The 19,344-nt window shown below is 49.3% G+C and overlaps 1 protein-coding gene across 1 annotated transcript in view; it reads left to right on the top strand.

Annotated features, from left to right (window-relative positions):
* Window positions 1-19,344, top strand: part of NAV2 (neuron navigator 2) — a gene marked incomplete at its 5' end in the record, with an annotated part of 137,067 nt that overhangs the window by 23,947 nt on the left and 93,776 nt on the right. Inside the window, one exon of the mRNA XM_014460859.2 lies at window positions 7,664-7,786. Coding sequence (XP_014316345.2) covers window positions 7,664-7,786 — 123 coding nt within the window. The remainder of the gene's footprint in view (window positions 1-7,663; window positions 7,787-19,344) is intronic.

Below are 19,344 nucleotides of genomic sequence, written 5' to 3'. Positions count from 1 at the left end.
CTGGCTGGCTGGAGTAGGCTCCAGACCTCCTGAGCCCGGTCCCTTCTGTAGCAGCTTGACTTCCTGCCACACCGGGATCAGAGAACACTCCGGGTTTTCCCTGCCACCTGGTTGCTTCCCAGCCAGGACTCCGTGAGATGGAAAGGAGGTGCAGACCAGCCAGGGCAGGGGCCGCTGTCCCCTGAGCTGTGGATATTCCCGGTTGGTGGCTCAGGGCCATTGGAGGAGCTCCCCTGCAGGGACAGTGTTTGCCATGGTCCTGGTCTGTGCTTTGGGCCAAGGTGGCTCCTGGCATGGCCTCGGGGGGCAGCTCCAGGCTTGAGCAAATAAGGGAAGCGCCTGCTAGAGATGAGAATTGAGCTCCCACAGCCTCCTAAAAGGAGTCAGATCCCAGCGTGGTGATGAACTGAAGAGCCAGCAGGGCTGCCAGGCGCCCCAGCTCTGCATCCAGCAGAAAGGTAGGAAACTGCTCGGGTTCGCTAGGCCCGTCTCCCCTCTGCCGGCAGAGTCCCCAGAGACGTGAAAACAAATGTTTCTCGAGTATCTGTATTGTCCAGGCCAGGTTATTTATGTTAAAGTCCTGTTGTTACAGGGAAAGACCTGCCAACCTTGGGCTTTCTCTCCAAAGGCTGCTGTTGGTTTTGTTTCATTGTGTATACGTTTGGGATGACCCATAGCAGAGAAGCAGCACCATGTTCTCTGATCACAATTCACCTTTATTTGGATTAAAAATATTAAGTATATCCTGAGAGGAGGGTATGAGAATCACTCTGCAATGTGTCTCTGTCCTTGTCATTTGGGGTGGAGGCGGTGGACAGGGGTAAATGAAATATGCCATATTTGCACAAGTTCTTGTGCCTAAAAATGTTGAAGGTTTTCCAGGTGTTTCCTTGATAAAATTTTAAGTGTTCGCCTAAATTTGAGTGTGGCGGTTCTATAATTAGCACTGACAAATCAAGCCCAGTTTTGCCCCAATCATCTTTTGCATTTCAAATGCATTCTCTTCTACCCTTGAGTCAAACATAGCAGCTTCTTTTCTGTCATAAAGATCTGCTTTCTTCACAAAGATTCAGGCGGCTTTGTTAGACTAGCTTGTCCATTTGTCCTTCTGTGACCCAGAGTGAAGTTTGCTCATCTGACTTCCAAGAGGCCCTAAACCAAAGGGATCCTTTTACAGGTTTGTCCAGAAACTCAATTTACATCCTAATGAACTTGGAGAATGAATGTCAGGCCGCATTGTGAGGAGTAGAGGGCAGCACTATGAGAGCTGGTGTTGTTTGGGACTTGGATGTTGGTGAGAGGCTCAACTTCAAGGCTTTCGTCAGCCCACATCGTTTCTTTCAACCTCGCGTCACAAAGTATGTGTTGATATAAGTGTTCACTTTTTATATTGATATTGGCAAGGGAAATTTTACATACTTCTTTCATTCTATTTTCTTTACTATGTTCACAGTTGAACCAAAAGTGTGTCCAGAAAACATAGACAGGCTGACGTGTCTTTAAAGAAAAGCATTAGGCTTGACTAGGCTTGATTTTTTTCTTTCTCCTGTTTGCACTGCTTTCATTTCTCGCATCCGAGGGATTCTTAGATTTTTTTAATGTCATGCTCTGTTAGCAATGCGCTGAACTAGATCAGGGCAGTACGTGTTTCTCACCCTCCCGTCCCCTCTCACCTTCCCAGTTCCCGACCGAAGGAAGGTGGTTTCTTTTGAGGTCAGTGAAGGTCCGTCTGTCACCTTCGCAGGCCGTGTGGAACTGTGAACCCTGAAAACAAGGAGCCACCTGTCCCTCCTTCCCAAGGTGACGCACTAGGCCAGCCTCACTGGTTTCTCATTGTTGCCCCATTAAGTTTAAAGAAGAGGAGAGATCTATGAACTGAACGTTGGACTCAGAATCTAGTGCATTTGTTCTAACAGGTCTTATGAGATGCGAGAGCTCCTTTGTAGCTAGTGTCAGTCACAGGGGAGGCACCTGTTTTGTTGAGAAACGTCTTGTCATAGGCACGTCACCCCCACAGACCTCTCTTGGCTGGAAGGATGGTGAGGTCTACCCTGCAAGTCTGGTCATTCCCCAGAGGCCTGGGGTGACTCAGGGAGGATTCGGGCAGATGGTACATCCTGAAAAATCTGTAGAAGGGAATAGCAGTGAGAAGATGCTCACCAAAAATGGAATCATGAGTGAGGGTTCCCTTTGAAACAGAAGCCAGAACCTGCTACTCATTGGCTTAGTACCTTCATCGCGCCCCAGGTTTGCAGGCAGAGGTCTCCACCCCAGCTGGCATGCAAGCCCTTCCTGACTGTGCCCCAGTCCCCACGCAGCCCAGCTATGTCTTTGCTCCTGATGTTCCAGCCACGGTGAACTACTTACCCTTCCCCCAACTTACCCTCCCCTCCCTTTCTCTTTGCTTTTGTCCAGGTTATCCAGGTACCTAGATGGATGCTCCTCCTCTGGCTGGCAAACCCCTCTGTGGCACCTTCCCCATGTGCTCAGGGCCTGGTGTACATCATCTGTAATACTGCTCTTCACCTAGGAGTGGTTACCTGTTCTGTGATTGAGCCCCTTGTAGGCTTTGAGCTATGCCAGAGCAGGGCTAGAACTGGGTCTTTCCATCCCTGTACCTGGCGCAGAGCCTGGTGTTGATGGAACTGAAGAGGGAGGCGGTGATGCAGTCACTGCACTGTGATAAGCCTTCCTGACGTGCCTGGCACTGGGCTGTCTGCACACTGTCTCTTTCCCCCACCACAGCCCTGTGAGGCCAGTCTGCAGTTCCACCCATCTTGCAGATGTGGAAACTGGAATTCAAAGAAAATATACCCAGAAAGTGACAGAGCTGAGATTTGAACCCACCTGCTTGCACTGTGATCTTGACCCCAGTTTCATTTTCTTCATCAGAAAACTAGAGATAATAATACACTTGGTAGGATTCTTTTGAAGCTCAAATACCATGATTTATGAGAAGCCCTTTGCTCGGTGCCCAGCAAGCGTCGGTACCCATTAGTTCATGTTCGTAGTGACGTGTGTGAGGTCGCTTTGCTAGCAAGGAGCAGAGGAACCCAGGTCTGTCTGACCACAGAGCCCTGTTTCTAGCTCTGATGTTCGTTGGCCAACCCAGAGCACCCCAGCCTCGAACAGCAAAGGAAACACCCCACAGACACCTTGTGTCTTTAGCAGAAGCTCCTACTCTCCATCCCAGCCCTGGTGGAAGCGGTGGAAGGCAAGGCAGCGAGCCCCCTCCATCCATCGCTGCCGAAATCCGGAGGAGAATATGGAATCCTTCAGTTGCTTGGCCGCTCAGGCAGGACCCCATCGAGCAAATTCTAGGATGTTACCAGCACCTCGTTAGGCTCTAGCACTAGTTATTTATTTCCCCCAAAGAGAAGGAAACCAGCACAGGGCTCAGGATTCAGTCCCTGGATCGGCTGGTTCCTTTCCTTGTGACCTCAGGCAAGTTATTTCATCTCCACTCTACGTGCGCCTCCCAAAAGCTCCCCAAGATGGGGTGCAGCCATCACTCCCGCCCTCCTCTCCCCCGGAGCCTTCAGAAACACCAGCCTTTCTAACTGCTGGGCAAGGGCTGGTGTTTCAGAAGAACATGCCAGTGATGGCTTCCCTTGCAAATTATGCTTTCTTTCCCCCTGTAAATTATGATTAACTTGATCACAGCAGTTTACATTAACGTGTTCTGTAGACAATTCCTATGCAAACTTGGGTTGAACAAAAAAATGTATCTTTGTATTGAGGCTGGAGGGTTACTGAAAAATATGTACCGAGCTTTTTTGTAAATCAGACTGTTGTAATCGGTGGATAATAACTTAGAAATAAGTATGTCAAATTAGATTATTGAATGTGAGGCTGGTTCTAGTGACAGCTATCCCCAGTGCTATGCCGTCTGCTAATGAGAACATTCAACAGAATTTATTTTGAATAGTATTATAAAAAATATAGGATTTAATATATTGAATATATTTCTACAAACCTCTAGAAGTAAATTCTCTCTCTCTCTCTCTCTCTCTCTCTCTCTCTCTCTCTCTCTCTCTCCCTTGCCCTCTCTCTCACACACACACACATTCATGAATGAATGAAATAGATTTGCAATAAAACTGAATTATTGCCGAAACCGGTTTGGCTCAGTGGATAGAGCGTCGGCCTGTGGACTGAAAGGTCCCAGGTTCGATTCCGGTCAAGGGCATGTACCTGGGTTGCGGGCACATCCCCAGTGAGGGGTGTGCAGGAGGCAGCTGATCGATGTTTCTCTCTCATCGATGTTTCTAACTCTCTATCTCTCTCCCTTCCTCTCTGTAAAAAATCAATAAAATATATTTTTAAAAAAACTGAATTATTATCAGATGAGTTGCATTCAGCTCCCTAGCTTTCAGGTGCATTTAAGAAGGTAGAGGATCTGGATTTAGCCTTGCATTTCCCTCCATCTCTGTCTAAACAAAATTGGAATTCCCAGCATCAGTTGACAAGCCAAGTTATCACATCAGTCCCACCCTCCAGGGCCCTCCCACTGTCATTGGTGGTCATTTTTCAACCAAATTATATTGCAACTGGGCGTTGCCGGGCTGGGCTGCAGCATGTCTCCGTGTCCCATCTCGGGAATGCTGACCAGGCTCTGTGCTCTGCCCTTCACAGAAAGCCAGGGGTGTTGTGTGTGGGCCTCGTCTACATGCCCGGGTACGTGTAATTGCCCAACTGTTTGTGTTGTTTCACCGGCAGTAAAAATCCGGCAGGGAAGTGAATGCTAAAGTTAGCTTGTCCTTTGACAAGATCTCCCCAGTTGAAAATTTTTTGTTTATCTATATGCTTGAAAGGACTTTACTGACATCAAATTAACTGCCTTGCTTAATGGTGCAAGATTGTGTTTTGAAGAGCTTCCACTGAATTGTCCTTGAAAGGACATTTGCTCTAGCAAGTCTAGCCTCTGGCAAAGTTCCTGCATCTGGGTGGAGGTGGTTTTCTCTGCATGTGCGAGTTGTAGGATGTGTGCATGTAGCCCACCGCTGGACCACGAGTCACGACCTCTGTTGGATGGGTGGGTGGAAGGATGGACAGACAGGTGGACAGACTGACAGGTCGTTTACTTTGCCTTGCCATGTGTCTTAGATGTCAAGTTTGCTGACATTTAAGAAGAAAGAAAACCTGTAATTGGAATCCTTCCAACAAGTTCTTGCTAAACCCCACCCGATGACTATGTTTTTGGGCTTCACTCATTCAACAACAATAGTATTTAATAAGCACTGAGGATGTGTTAGGCACATGGGATACAGCGTTGAACAAAATAAGAATAGTCCCTGCCTTCAAGGAAGTTACTGTCTTATATGGGAGAAGCAAGCATTAAAAAGTAATAACACAAAAGAATTAGTTAACTCTGTCATCACTTTTTAAAAATTAATATATAATTTATATACCATAAAATTCACCATTTAAAGTACAAAATTCAGTGGTATTTGTTTATTTAGGCTTAAACAACAAACATTTATTTCATACACTATTGGCATCTGAGAAGTTTAAAAATCAAGGTGTCTGAAGATTCGATTCATGGTGAGGGCGCCCTCCTGGCTTGCAGACAGCCATCTTTTTGCTATTTCCTCGGGAGAGAGGGTGAGAGAGAGATAGAAGGAGAGAGAGGGGGGAGAGAGAGAGAAACATCGATGTGAGAAAGAAAAGTTGATCAGTTGCCTTCCTTACACACCCGACCAGGGACCAAACCCACAACCCAGGTATGTGCCCTGACTGGGAAGTGAACCGGTGACCATTTGGTGCACAGGATGATGCTCAACCAACTGAGCCATCCAGCTGGGCTCTTATGTCATTTTTAAGAGTGGAAAAGCTTTCCCAGAAGTCTCCAGCAGACATGACTTCACTAGCCAAACTTCTATCATACAACCCATTTCTAAACTAGTCAGTGGCAAGGCAGATAGAAGGCCTGTGTTTGGCTTAGACTAGTCAAGATTCATGGCCCTCTCACCCTCCCTGAGAAGAACAAAATTAGGAGGAGAGTGGACTGGGAGGGCAGTTTTGGTGGTTTTTAGTCTATTCACAGAGTGCCGTTTGTCGTTAATATGGAACAGTTGAATGAAAAGCTCAGTTTGTCCTGTTGTGTGGTTGGCACAACCACAAACGATTGGTTTGACTGACTCCTACAGTTTCCATTACGTTGGCATTGCATTGTCTGTGATCTTTAATGTCATAACTGGGAGCAAGGGGAGAGATCGGAGTTCAATTCAGGCAGGGTGTCGTGGAAGCTGCGCTACGGGAAGTTCTCTGTCCCGTCCTGGGAGTTCCTTCTCACCCCAGATGGCTCCCCTGAGCACTCTCTTCTCTGCCCCTAACTTGAACTTCCTGGTTCTGGGCAACCCCGAGCACCTTATAATTCCGTTTTCTAAGAATATGTCACAAGAAGTTCCCAAACACGAATTGAAACCCGTTAGGATCTAACCCGTATATTCTAAAGCTAAAATATTAGATGTTGTGGCCCTAACCAGTTTGGCTCAGTGGATAGAGCGTGGGCCTTCGGGTTCGATTCCTGTCAAGGGCACGTACCTTGGTTGCAGGCTCCTCCCCAGCCCGGGCCCTGGTCTGGCACGTGCAAGAGGCAACCCAATAGATGTGTTTCTCTCACATTGATGTTACTCTGTCTTTCCCTCTCTCTCCCCCTCTCCCTAAAAATCGAAAGATATCCTCAGGTGAGGATTAACAACAACAAAATGTGTGTGTGTGTGTGTGTGTGTGTGTGTGTGTGTGTGTGTGTGTTAGATTCTGTGAAGGAGCCAAGGTAGAGGTGTAAAGCTGCTTCGGACCTGAACCACCTCCTACTGATGACTCAGGAACTGGTCTAGTCTATGGACAGTCATCCATCTATACAGAAAGTCCCAGGGGTCACCCCGCTTCCCTGGACAACACCGATTTCATCAGAAGATAGTATTGTGGCATCACCGAGAGATCTGGAGAGCAGTACATTAGCATTCGTGTTATTCAGAGAGCTTTGTGACAGTCACCTGAAGACATCAGTGTCAAAGGTGAATGCACCATCGTAGATACTTCAAGATGATGACAACCCTGATGATGTCTTTCCTTTGTAGGTTCCACTGCACATTCCAGAGCACTTTCATAGGCCTCATCTCACTAATCCCCACCTTTGCCGTGTAAGGCGGGAAGGCTGTGATATCCCCATCCTTTAAAGGAAAATCCCAGAGAAGTGACTTGCCTGTGATGGCAGAGGTGCCTCTCTTATCCTCTATCCTTTCTTTCCGCCTCTCTCAAAAGCTTGCCTGCATTCTCCAGGGCCCTGTTCTGTACTGTTTCCTATGATGTACTTATGACTTGTCAGTTTTATTCACAGTACTTGGGTAAAAAAAAAAAACCTGCTTGTATAATAGCTGACGTTAAAAAGAATGTCATGAACACATCTGGCAGTTAAATTTATTCACTAGTTCCCTTCTGCTTCATGGATTCCTGTGAGTCTGGGTTAATTAAGCTGAGTTCTATTTTTGCTAGCGAGCTGGTGATCCTTTGGGCTGACTCGGCGGCCAAGTGAGCCCTGGGCTTCGATCAGTGACGAAGCCTCGGTGAAGACTCAGTGCCTTCCCTGGATATGAGCGATGAGACTGTACGAGACTTGCTTTTGACCATACGTTTGCATCCTCCTCTTCTTTTAAAGGTACATGACCGATGGCGGACTTGGCCTCTACACCCGCCGCCTGAACCGACTCCCTGATGGGATGGCTGTAGTGCGGGAGACCCTGCAAAGAAACACCTCCCTGGGCCTCGGAGACGCCGACAGGTAAGCGGCTCCACTTGGGGTTGGCCAGGCGCAGGGGTCCTTCCACAGCGGCCCGAGAAATGAGGGTGGTGATATCAAGAGCGAACGGGTGCTGCTTCACCCACGTGGAGGTTGGAGGCCCGAAGCCGTGCCTGGGGAGAGCAGCGGGCACAGCAGGAAGGAGAGGGCTGAAGGGTGCTCCAGCTCTGCTCTGCGTCGGACGGTGCTTCTGAGAGCGAGAGCGCAGGGAGTTCAGGCTGGAGTCCTTCGTTGTTGTTTTGACTGTTGCTATGACTCTTTGTCAGCTCAGCAGGCCCCCGGGATCTGCTTTCCTTCCTCGTGTGGCAGCTTTCTAGGCATTGCAGCTTGGCACAGTCCCTCGGGATGCACAGGTGTGTGTGCAGACGGGAGCTCCGGCCTCAGCTGAGCTGGCCTCGCCGTCAGTCTCCCGTTGCCTGGTAATGGGAGGCAAGGCTTAAGTGTTCAGATTTATACACCTGCCCTGAGATTAGAGCCTGAGCAGTTGAGGTTATAGGGCGTCACCGGTCTTCATTGCTGCTACCGTCAGAGACGAAAAGAGCCTCAGAAAACACTAGAATAGAGAAAGAGGGATATTTGGCATTCAAGTTTCTAGTCCTTACTCTGACACAAACCTATTCTGTGACCGTGAGCAATTATTAAAGAAGAGGTTTGGGCCGTTGTGATTCCCAAGACCCCTTCGAGCGCCGCTGTGCTGTACCTCTAGACGCCAGCACCTTCAGTGACCTGTCTGTGCCAGGATTTTTCTGGCGTACTTGACCTCTTTCCGCACCTGGGCTGGTGAGACATACCGTGGAGTTTAGATGTGAGGGGTGCTCACCCCCAGGTGTTGGAAAGCCAAGTATTTGTAGCACAAGCCCAGCTTCTTGTCGTTCTCTTAGCAGAGCATACTGTTTGCAAGGGGACTTTGTGGTTCTCTGGCTTCAGAGGACTAGGGCAGCGAACTAAAGAGGCAGACACCCACCGAAGGGACCCCCAGGAAGGGGATCTGCTGAAGGGAAGTCCTCACATTCTCTCGGGAAGGCTGGGAAGCTTCGGCTGATGGAGAGAGCGCTGCATTAGTGTGGGGAATGGGGACCTGGCCCGGGCTCTGCCACCGACTATAGTCTGTGCTACTCAGAGTCTAACCCCCCCCCCCCTCCGCCCCACCCCCATGGGTCCAGGGTGCTGATTTGTACCAGAGATGACAAAAGGCTTTCCACGCCAATGCCAATTCGAGTCGGTTGTGTTCCTGTAATTACTTTTTTTTTAAGGAGTGGTTTGGAGATTCCACAGAAAGATGAACCATGGGAGGGCTCTTTCCAAAGGTAAAGCTCTCCAGAAATAAAATCTTTAGAGTAAATATTATCTGGGGGGAAAATCAGCTGTTGTGACACTCCCACTGGAGATTTCACAATCTCGCAAAATTAGTTTGCTTGTTTGTGCAATTGGTTAGTAAATCCATGAGCATGAAGTGCAGGCTTTACAAGGTACGTCTCCCCTTGTAGCAAAGGAAGAATCTGCACTAGGCAGTTTAATTTAATGCTTCGTTGCAGGGCTAATGGAATTACCACAGATCACAGCTGAGCTTGGTTCTGCTTTTGGAGTGGAGGGTTTGGGTGGGGGCTGGAAAGACGATAGCGCCTGTTATGTTTTTCTAGTCCAGCCTCTATGTGCTGGGACCATGCGGACAGCAGTGTCTTCTGGTTCTCCCCAGATGTGAGACTAAGTGGCTAACTGACCAACTTTTAAAGAAAGAACTCGGGTGGCTTTTAAAAAATAGGATTTAATAATGTTTATAAGTTTTCTGTCTCATATAAGTACTGACCTTTAGGCAGTGAGATATTTTGCATTATTCTAGAATAAGTTAAGTTTCTTTACTCTCCAAAATTATTGTGAACAGAATAATGATAAATTATTATTTCATCTTTGGCTCAGTTGAAATGGTGTTAGATTTGTTTCAGCAAAGTTTTTCATGTAAATCTCTTCCCCAAACTGTATTCTAGATGAGTGTCCCCCAACATGGGAGGCTCACATTGGTAGGATAGGAAATAATTGTAGATGGCAGACAGGGAAGTATTTCTTTTTAACAATTACACTTATCACTATGCCCTGGTCGAGTGGCTCAAAGGTTGCAGGTTTGATCCCTGTTGGGAGGCAACCAATCGATGTTTCTCTCTCTCTCTCTCCCTCTCTCTCTCTCCCTCCCTCCCTCCCTCCATCTCACTCTCACGCTCTCTCTCTCCCTTTTTACCTTTCTCCCTCCTTCCCTCCCTCCCTCTCAAATCAACGAAAAAAATAATCTATAATAATAAAAGCGTAATATGCTAATTAGACCAGACATCCTTCCGGCCTCTAGTAATAGAATAAAATCAATGAAAACATATCCTCAGGTGAGGATTAAAAAAACAAACTTATACCTATCACATCAAACCATGATTTTACAAATATTGCTTAGGGTAAGGATAGTGTGGGCTATTTCATGTGAAATATCAAGGTAAACTATCACAGATGGTATGCAGATTTATTATTTTTTTTAAAAAGGTCGTATGGAAATGGCTGGCTGCAGGTTAGGCAAGCCTATTCTTGTCTCAGCAATTGGAAATATGTTCTTTAAATAATTTAAATTAGACAAGTGGGAAAATGCAGAGAACCCAGCACCTTTCCAGAATCCTTCCCTTTTAACCTGAAACGAGAAGGTCCCAGAGCTGGGAGATTTCCAGGAAATTCTTTATAATAAGAGCCCAGTCCTTAAGGATTCACACACAAGCAACAGATTGCTTCTACAGAGGAAGTAGGAAAAGTACTGGAGATGAGGCCCAGTTAGACCTGAGCCAAGGGAGGACCAGCATCCGAAGGGCAGGTCACCTCCCGTGGAACAGGAAAACCGTTAACCTGAGCCGTGCTGCTCCGCAGAACAGCCTGAAGGGCGCTGACCTACCCCCCTGACCTCAGCTGTTTGAGTAGGATGTGGCCGGGGTATCTTCAGGGTTATTAAAAGTAGCTGATAGCAGTGTGTACCTTCGGAGCCTGGGAGACAGAGACCAGGTCAGCTGTGAGTCTCTATGTCAAGAGCGGCTTCTGAGAAACAGCAAAGGACGAGAGTAAACTCAGAAGGCCCGTCTGCCCTTGATCTCCTGTCACTCCCTCAGGGCTGCCACCCGGGGCTCCACTTTTCACCCGACAGTCATCAGTGGCTACTTCCAGCCAACAAGAGCCAGCAGCTGAGAAGGGAGGATCAAAGGGGACCCAGAGAGGTGGCTTATTACGCATCAGGGGCCCCAGATAACAAATAAAGAGAACTTGGGTGTGTGGAGGTCTCTGGCCAGGCAGCCTGGCAAGAAGAAGAAATACACCCCAGGAACACCAGGGGGCTGGGATCCCAGACAAGCAAAAGGGTTGTTGGACTCCTGCCAGCTCCTACATGCACCGCTGTCTGTCCCCTCAGCACCCTCAGAAGTTCTTGAACTCCAGCGAGTTGGTGCTTTCACAGCTTCAAGCACAGCCTTGGGGAAGTTTCCACTCCCGGTCTCCTCCTTTGTTCTTGCAAGTCATCGCTGTGCTCACACCCTTTCTGTCCTCTCCCTCCTGCTTCCGCCTGCAGTGGGCACAGGCAGCTAGACCTCCCCCTAAATGGCACCCCTGGGTCATGGAACTGTCATTGAGAGCACAAGAAAGCCAGAAACCAGGCTGTCGTGTGCACTGGAGCAGGGGGACTTTGGAATTGCTTGGTACCTTCCTCCTGAACCAGGAGAACTCTTACTGAATGCCAGTGGCTTCTATTGACTTTGGGTAATGATAAAAATAGCAAAGTAACTAATGCTGCGTGGTGACGCTTCAACCTGAGACCTGAACAAAATGTAAATTGTGCCCTAGCTGGTTTGACTCAGTGGATAGAGCGTCGACCCACAACTGAATGTCCCAGGTTCAATTCCGATCCAAGGGCAAGTACCTCAGTTACAGGCTCCATCCCAGGTCCTGGTCCGGGTACATGTGGGAGGCAACAAATGGATGTTGCTCTTTCTCTGCCTCTCCCCTCCCTTCCATTCTCTCTCTCTCTTAAAAAAAAAATCCTCCTATGAGGATTAACAAAAAATAACCAAAAATTTAAAAAATATAAATTGCCCTCCATGATGCCAAGACACCCATGATGCCATGCGGGACGGAGAAACTGTTTTTCCCTCTTGTTACTGGGTTTCCTTGCCCCAAACCCTGAACGTTCTAGGTGTAGAGACTGTGCTCACAGTAGGCGTCACTGCACTGCCTTTCAGTTGGCGTGTGGAGCCCTGGCGATGGCACCCAGAGCTGTCCCACTTTCAGCTCGAATCGGGAGTCCCACGGTGTGAGGATGTAACTATGCAGCCTGGTATTTGGCCAACCTGCCAAGCTGAGCCCTCCTTCCTAGCCAGGACTGTCACAAGAGCCCAGGGCACCGCTTGGCTTTGTGATTTGTGTGGAACAAGGCGGCCTCCTGGCACCAAGCAGTGCAGCCACAGATTCAGGCCCGACCCACAGAGAGGAGATGAATCCAGGCCAGAGTTCCCGGGCTGCAGGTGGAGCTCACTCCCCTACCAGGTAGTAAGTCCCCAGTCTGGTCATTTCTTAGACAGAGCCTCTGCTGGGATGTACAGGCGGGACGGAATCCCAGTGGGAATGACTTCTCCCCTTGCCTCCCTGCCAAGCCTGTGGTGGGCAGAATAATGACCCTCCCACCCCCGCTGGATGTCCATGGCTTGGTCTCCAAAACCTGTAGATACACTCTGCTACCTGGCCAGGGGGATACGGGACCACTGTGAGATGTGCACGAGGTGAAGGTGGTGAGCCTGTTCTGTAAAGTACTGAATAAAAATAAAACATTCTGATGATCCTCAGACTGCAAGTCATCCAGGGTTCCCTGGGCTTGATCCCCTGGCCTCTCTTTTCTTTACAGTCAATTAATTAACAAGCCCTCTTCTTTCCATAACAGCTTAGAGCAGTGATGGTGAACCTTTTGAGCTCGGCGTGTCAGCACTTTGAAAAACCCTAACTTAACTCTGGTGCCGTGTCACATATAGAAATTTTTTGATATTTGCAACCATAGTAAAACAAAGATTTATATTTTTGATATTTATTTTATATATTTAAATGCCATTTAACAAAGAAATATCAACCAAAAAAATGAGTTCGCGTGTCACCTCTGACACGCGTGTCATAGGTTCGCCATCACTGGCTTAGAGTAACCATATGTAATGAAAGAATAATTGTGTATTAAAGGAAAGCACAAGAACCCGGGGAAGTGCGAGTTAGAATGTGACATGTAGAAAAGGGAGGAAATTGAGAATACAGATAAACTAGCCATAGGTGCTACATGGTTGGATATTTGAGCATTGAGCTTCCTACTGACCTAAGTGAAAATGAACTTTGCCTTACTTCCCCCACCCCGTCCTGATCTCTCCCATACTATTTTGTCTTCATCTTTCCTTGCTTGGGTCCTTCCTCTCTCATTCTCCTTGCATTTGCATTTTCTTAGTCCTGCACTCAAGGGTTATACTCATTTTCTGGGGACAGAGAGATGCCTCTAGCATGGTAGCCAGCACCAGTGATCTCCATTCTGTTTTCTTTCCCCTCCTTTTCTCTTTCCTCTCCTGCTTGTGTGGAGCAAAGCAGGCGGGAGTGAACGTCCCTTTCATTTAAAGCTCATAAAAGGAACCTTAGAGGCAAATCTCTATTTCCGAGGTAACAGGGTAATAATTACTGCATTGGCCTTTCCCAGGGGCCTCTTTTCTGCTGGAATCGCTGGCTTCCTTTTAAAGTAAGAGCTGCTTCCTGTGGACTGGGTGGGCAGGGGCCACCTGTGCTGAACAGAGGGCCGGTGCTGACAGGAAGCAAACCAGCTGCACCTTCAGCCACAAAGGAATTCTCCCAGGGGCTTGTAAAGAGAAGAGAAAGAACAATCTGTGGAGTCTCCTTTCTTGTCCATTCAGTGTTTTCACTTAAAAAAAGAAAAGAAAGAAAGAAAGCAGTGTAGTGGCCCCACGAGGATCAGGAGCGTCCACTTCCTAATGTTGCCCAACTTGATAACTTTGTTCCAGGTTACACTCTAGAGCAGTGGTTCTCAACCTTCCTAATGCCGCGACCCTTTAATACAGTTCCTCATGTTGTGGTGACCCCCAACCATAAAATTATTTTCATTGCTACTTCATAACTATAATTTTGCTACTGTTATGAATCGTAATGTAAATATCTGATATGCAGGATGCATTTAGGCGACCTCTGTGAAAGGGTCGTTCGACCCCCAAAGGGATCGCGACCCACAGGTTGAGTACCTCTGCTCTAGAGGCACAGCTGAGGCAGCAGGTCCCTAACCCAGTTATTTTTTTTTTTTGGCAGAGCCCCTGCTGGGATACGCAGAGGAGAGAGGGGGGTGGTTAGTTGGGGGGCAGGGAGCACAGCCACTCCCCCAACTCTCCAAAGTACATTTTCCAAAAAATGTAGCCTTTTCAGTAATTGTTTCAAAGTAATCTGTAGACTTGGTGGCTGTTCAAAGTATGGGTGAGAAGATGTCTAGCAGTATGAAAGCAAGAATGAGAGGTCAAAGAAGAAGGCCAAAACGGGTGCTTAACCCCCAGCAACCCAAACCATAGGCTCCCACGCCCAAGTCAGACTCTGACTGCACCTGTGCCCTGCAACAGAAAAGAACATCATGTGTTTTAATCCAGGTACCTGGGCAAGTCTTTGCTTCAGTCAGGGTAGAATACGTTGTGCTGTGTAACAAACATTCCAAAAAACCCCACCGTGAATGGCCGCTGCAGACCAGTAGAAGGCTGTGTTGTATATACATCATTTTCACTCTAGGACCCAGGTGTCAGAGGGGCTTCTGTTTAAAGCATTGACAATCCCCATGGCAAAGAGAAAGGGTGAATGGTCAGCCACACACTGTCTCCTAAAGCTCCTGCTGGAATGGCCCCTGTAACTTCCACCTGCTTGTCATTGGCCAAAGGAAATCCCATGGCTACACTTAAATTCAAAGTTGAAGAGAAGTATATACAATTCTACCACGTGCCCGTGACAGCAGAAAATATATGAATTGCATTAGTGACTATCATTTTATGATGTACTTAATGCCAAGCCCCATTATTTAGCCAACTCTGTATCATGTAATTTATTACATATTTCCTATATACCTCTCGGATACCAGGAGCTCTGCCACCCAATCTGACTGATGGGCTCTAGTAGCTCCTCTGGGGGGAGAGTGAGCAGATAGTGACTGAATAGGTTAAGGAATTTTTAAACAGTCCTATGGGTCAGTTGCATTTCAACATTTGGACTGAGATTTGATATGTGACCGAAATAGAAAATGCCAATATTTACTGAGCACCTACTATGCATAGGCTCTGGGGATCCAAAGATGAATAGGAAGTAGTCCCTGCTCCCTGCTCTTAAGAAACTTGAAGTCAAATAGAGGGGAGAGAAGCCCTAAATCAGCCCTCACAACTCGAGGTGCCAGCTCTCTGGAGACTTTCACCGGTGCCCTGAGAGCCGGAAGGACGGGGAGTATCCTTGGGGGCTAACTGCAGCCCTACATTGGGAACTTGTTGTCATAATAAAACGCAGGCGGTTTCCTTTCCTGTCGGTGATGATTTGAAAGATCCTTTGGAAACATTACCCAAGTGTCCAAATAGGCCGGCTTATCTCATCATCCCTTTGGGATTTTCTTTTGTTCCCTTTAATATCCTTTGTCACTTCTGAAGAGCGGCCTAGCCCGGATTTCTGTTGCTGAAATGTAAGAACTGATTGAAATGAGCCCGGTGTGTAAGGCAGCCCTCACACGGGCCTGTGGAGAGGTGTCCTGGTTACAGTGTAACCTTTAGATTGTCCTGCTGCACAGCTGTGCCAGCTGGAGTTTCTGTTCAAGGTCACCGCGCCTGGGAGAGTGTTTTCCCGAGGCTGCCTCTCCCAGGGCAGTCCGGTGGGAAGCTGAGGATGCAAGGCGGGGGGAGAGGCCTTCAGAATCATCAGGGGCAGCCCTCTCACTTTGCCAATGAGGCCATCGAGGCCCAGGGAGATAGCTAATGGCCCAGGGACCACTCGCTGTCCTCCAGGCTTCGGGGAGCAAGGTCATCGCAGTGTTTGGAAAGCAGGAAGCCCAGTAACTTGCATGAGAGCACACATGATCTCTTTGGTGATTATTATGGATACAGCCCATGTAATAAGGGAGGCAGTGCCCTGGGAACCAAGAGACCTTGTCCTAGATCTGGCTCTGCCCCATCCAACATCTTGGGCTCGATGTCCCTCCTGCCCTCGTTTCTTCATCTGTGGGGTCAGACCAGCTGATCCTAAGGTCCCTGAGTTCCGGTGAGTCAGTGGTCTTGTCTGACACTGGAGGGCAGAGTAAATGGAGTGGCTCACAAGTGTAGCTCATCCATGCAGGGCAGGGACCCCAGGAACTTTTTGCCTCTGGTATGTGCAGTGACAGGTGGCACCCTGTGCTGGTTCTGTCAGGAGTGGTGTTCTCACCCAAGACCTCTGGTGTGTGCAGACCCAGACCAAGGGCCCCTACTACTGCGTGGGGCAGACCTCTCTGAGACAAGGGCGTCCATCCTCCTTGCACCTCGGAGCTAAGCCTGCTCTCAGCCTCGCTGCCCCCAGAGGAGGGCGAGAGAGGAGGGAGCTGGGGCAGGGGCTGAGAATGCCCAGAGCTGAAGGACCAGATGAAATCTTCCAAAAGGGGGAGTCCAGGGTGGGCAGAGCCGCGGATGAGAGTGTGGGGCCGGGACCCTCCGATGCCTGGCAGGAGGTCTTCCTTCATTCACTGCAGAGGCTCTTGCTCTAACTTGGAGCGTCACCATAATTATACTAGGAGTGGAAGCTCGTGCAATTGTGGTCTTATTTGCATCAAGATAAAATTCCAAGTGACTGATAAGCAGTGAATTGCATTTATTCGGGTGGGTGTTTTGACTCAGGATTTAATTGGACTTGGATATACATCGCTCCTTAAATCAGTACAGCCTGTCCCAGGACAGGGCGGTCAGCCTGGGGACCGGGCAGCGGTGGGGGGCTTGGAGGGACTTCCCTGTCCTGTGATTTTTCATGCAGTTGGCAACACCAGACTTCTGCACCACAAAACAGCACTGGACTCTGAAAGGTGACATCCCTTCCCCAAAGCCTCCGTGTGAGGTTAGGATTTGAATTTGCCTCTCTCCGTGTGAGGTTAGGATTTGAATTTGCCTCTCTCTGGACACAGCCTTTGCCCTCCATCCTTCTAGATGGGAACCTCACTTACACAGGCGATGGCATCAGGACCACTGACCCGTCATAAGACCCCCTCTTCTCAGCTCTGACTCCCCAGGCTCCGTGAAAGGAAAGCCCAGTGCGTGGCTCCGGCTCCAGCCAGGCCCTGCGTTGTTGAGGGAACCCTGACTTAGGAGAAGATTAGGGACGCTTGAAGCTGTCATGTTTTTCTCTTAAGAACATTTAACTACTTCAGTGCCACAGCCTTCGGGAAAGGCTAGGAGTTGCCTTTGTCACACTGATCACACCTGGTGACCTGCAGGCTCCCCCTCCAGCCCCCTTCCCCCGGGGAGTGAGGAGTGGCCTCCCCGAGGCCCCTGGCATTTCTCTGTCTCTGGACCATCCCAGAGGAGGCGGCTTTAGGAGGCGGTGTTGTCTGCTGGGCTACAGCCCCGTTGTTTCTCCTCGTCTGCTGCGCGCCTTGATTTATCTCCCTCATTACCCCCCGGTGCTCAGTCCTGTGAAATTGCCTGAAATGAGATCTGAAGGGAGACTGATGTTCTGAGGGATGGTGCAAGACTGTGTGGGAGAGATGAAGCGGGGCCTGAGGGAAATGAGGTGGTTGCATGGCTCCAGGACTTCTATCTCCGCCTCTCCGTTAGCTTGCCCTGAGTTTGGGGGAGAGGGACGCACAGCCCTCCGGTTTCCCCAGTGGCAAAATGAGGCTTAAAAAGCATCCTCCCTGGCTGCTGCTGCTTTGGGGTGTTGGGTCGTGGATGTGGGGAAGGCCTGGAGAGATGGGCTGCAGAACCACAGGGCATTTGCGTTGGGGTTGGAGTCGGTCACGACACCTTTTACGGGGGGCACAGGTGGACTCAAGAAGGGGAGTGTGGGAGCACATTGGGTGCTGTCTGGTCAGCCAGAGCTGGCTTTGCTGGCCGAGTACTCTGTGGGGAGATGAAAGTGGATCTTCAGGTTTGCCCTGCCTTGTGCTGTCGGGATCCATGTTTTCTTACCATGTGGGAACAACTCCCCCTGGGTGCACTAGAGATGCGATCGCTTGGGAGGCTGCCGGCACTCCTCCCGGACTCTGGGCAGTTTGCCATCTGGGGTCCCAGTCTGAGACTCACTCATCGTCAGCAACAACAGTTCTGACTTGGTGAGCACCTGCTGTGTCCCAGGGATTCTCCTGGAGGCTCTGCATATTGGCTTTAACCTCCCAGAGGACTCAGCCAGGCAGGAGCCCGGGGTCAGGGAGTCCACATTGCTTGCTGGGGGCACAGGCAGTGAGTGGCAGAGCTCCAGTTTCAACCAGGTCTGTCTGACTCCAGAGCCAGCATTCTCTCCAGGACACGTGCTGCCTGTCTCCTAAAGGGCAGGTAAGTCCGTGGTGAAGAGTCCACGGATCTAGCTCTCTCTAGGAACAAGCAGGAATAACCTCCTGGCTCTCCTTATCTGAGTAACGCCCACTCCAGGCCCCTGCCCTGCCTTTTCTGGGAAGCCTCCCTGCCCTGCTCCCTCCACCCCTACCCCAGACTGGGTCCGGGGGGGGGGGGGCTCTCATCCCTCCAGGGTTTCCCTTTAACTTCTGCTTTGTTCTCTGGTCGCATTTTTGTTGTTGTTGTTAATCCTTACTCAAGGGTATTTTTCCATTGATTTTTAGAGAGTGGAAGGGAGGGGGGAGAGACCGAGAGAAACATCAATGTAAGAGAGACACATACGTTGGTTGTCTCCCACACGCGCCCCGACCAAAGCTGGGGATTGAGTCTGCAACTGAGGTATGTGCCCTTGACCAGAATCAAACCCAGTACCCATCGGTCGATCCGCAGGCCCACGCTCTATCCACTGAGCCAAACCAGCTATAGCTGATAGCATAATAACTTATTATTATTATTTTTATTATCCTAAGAATGTTTAATGAGACATACTGGATATTTAGGTTTCTTCTCCTTTTCCAGTCCATTAGGAAGTCTCGGGCATAGTTCCTTCGAATGCTCTCTCCAGTCTCTTCCCCTCTTGCTCTCTCACCTGCCATCATGGGGCCCAGGCCGCACTGTCTCTCATTGAGATCCCACTGTGGCCTCCTGACTGGGCCCACGGTCCCCTCCGTGGCATCTGTGTGTACATTCTCCGCCCAGCAGCCCCTGTGATCTTCTCCCCCCGGGTATCTGATCCCCTGCCCCCTGCCTAACCCTTCACCCCAGTGGATTCCCACTGTTCATAGACTGAAATGCAGGCTCCTTGCCATGGCCTCCAGGGCAGGGCATGTCCTAATCCCTATCCACCCCGACTCATGTTTTCCTTCAGTCTCTTGAACCTGCCAGACCCTCTCTCCCTTCAGAACCGTTTTC

Source organism: Myotis lucifugus, unplaced genomic scaffold (genome assembly GCF_000147115.1).
Source record: "Myotis lucifugus unplaced genomic scaffold, Myoluc2.0 scaffold_143, whole genome shotgun sequence".
NCBI lineage: Eukaryota > Metazoa > Chordata > Mammalia > Chiroptera > Vespertilionidae > Myotis > Myotis lucifugus.
The sequence above is the reverse complement of the archived record's forward strand: the minus strand, read 5'-3'. Positions and strand labels throughout refer to the sequence as shown.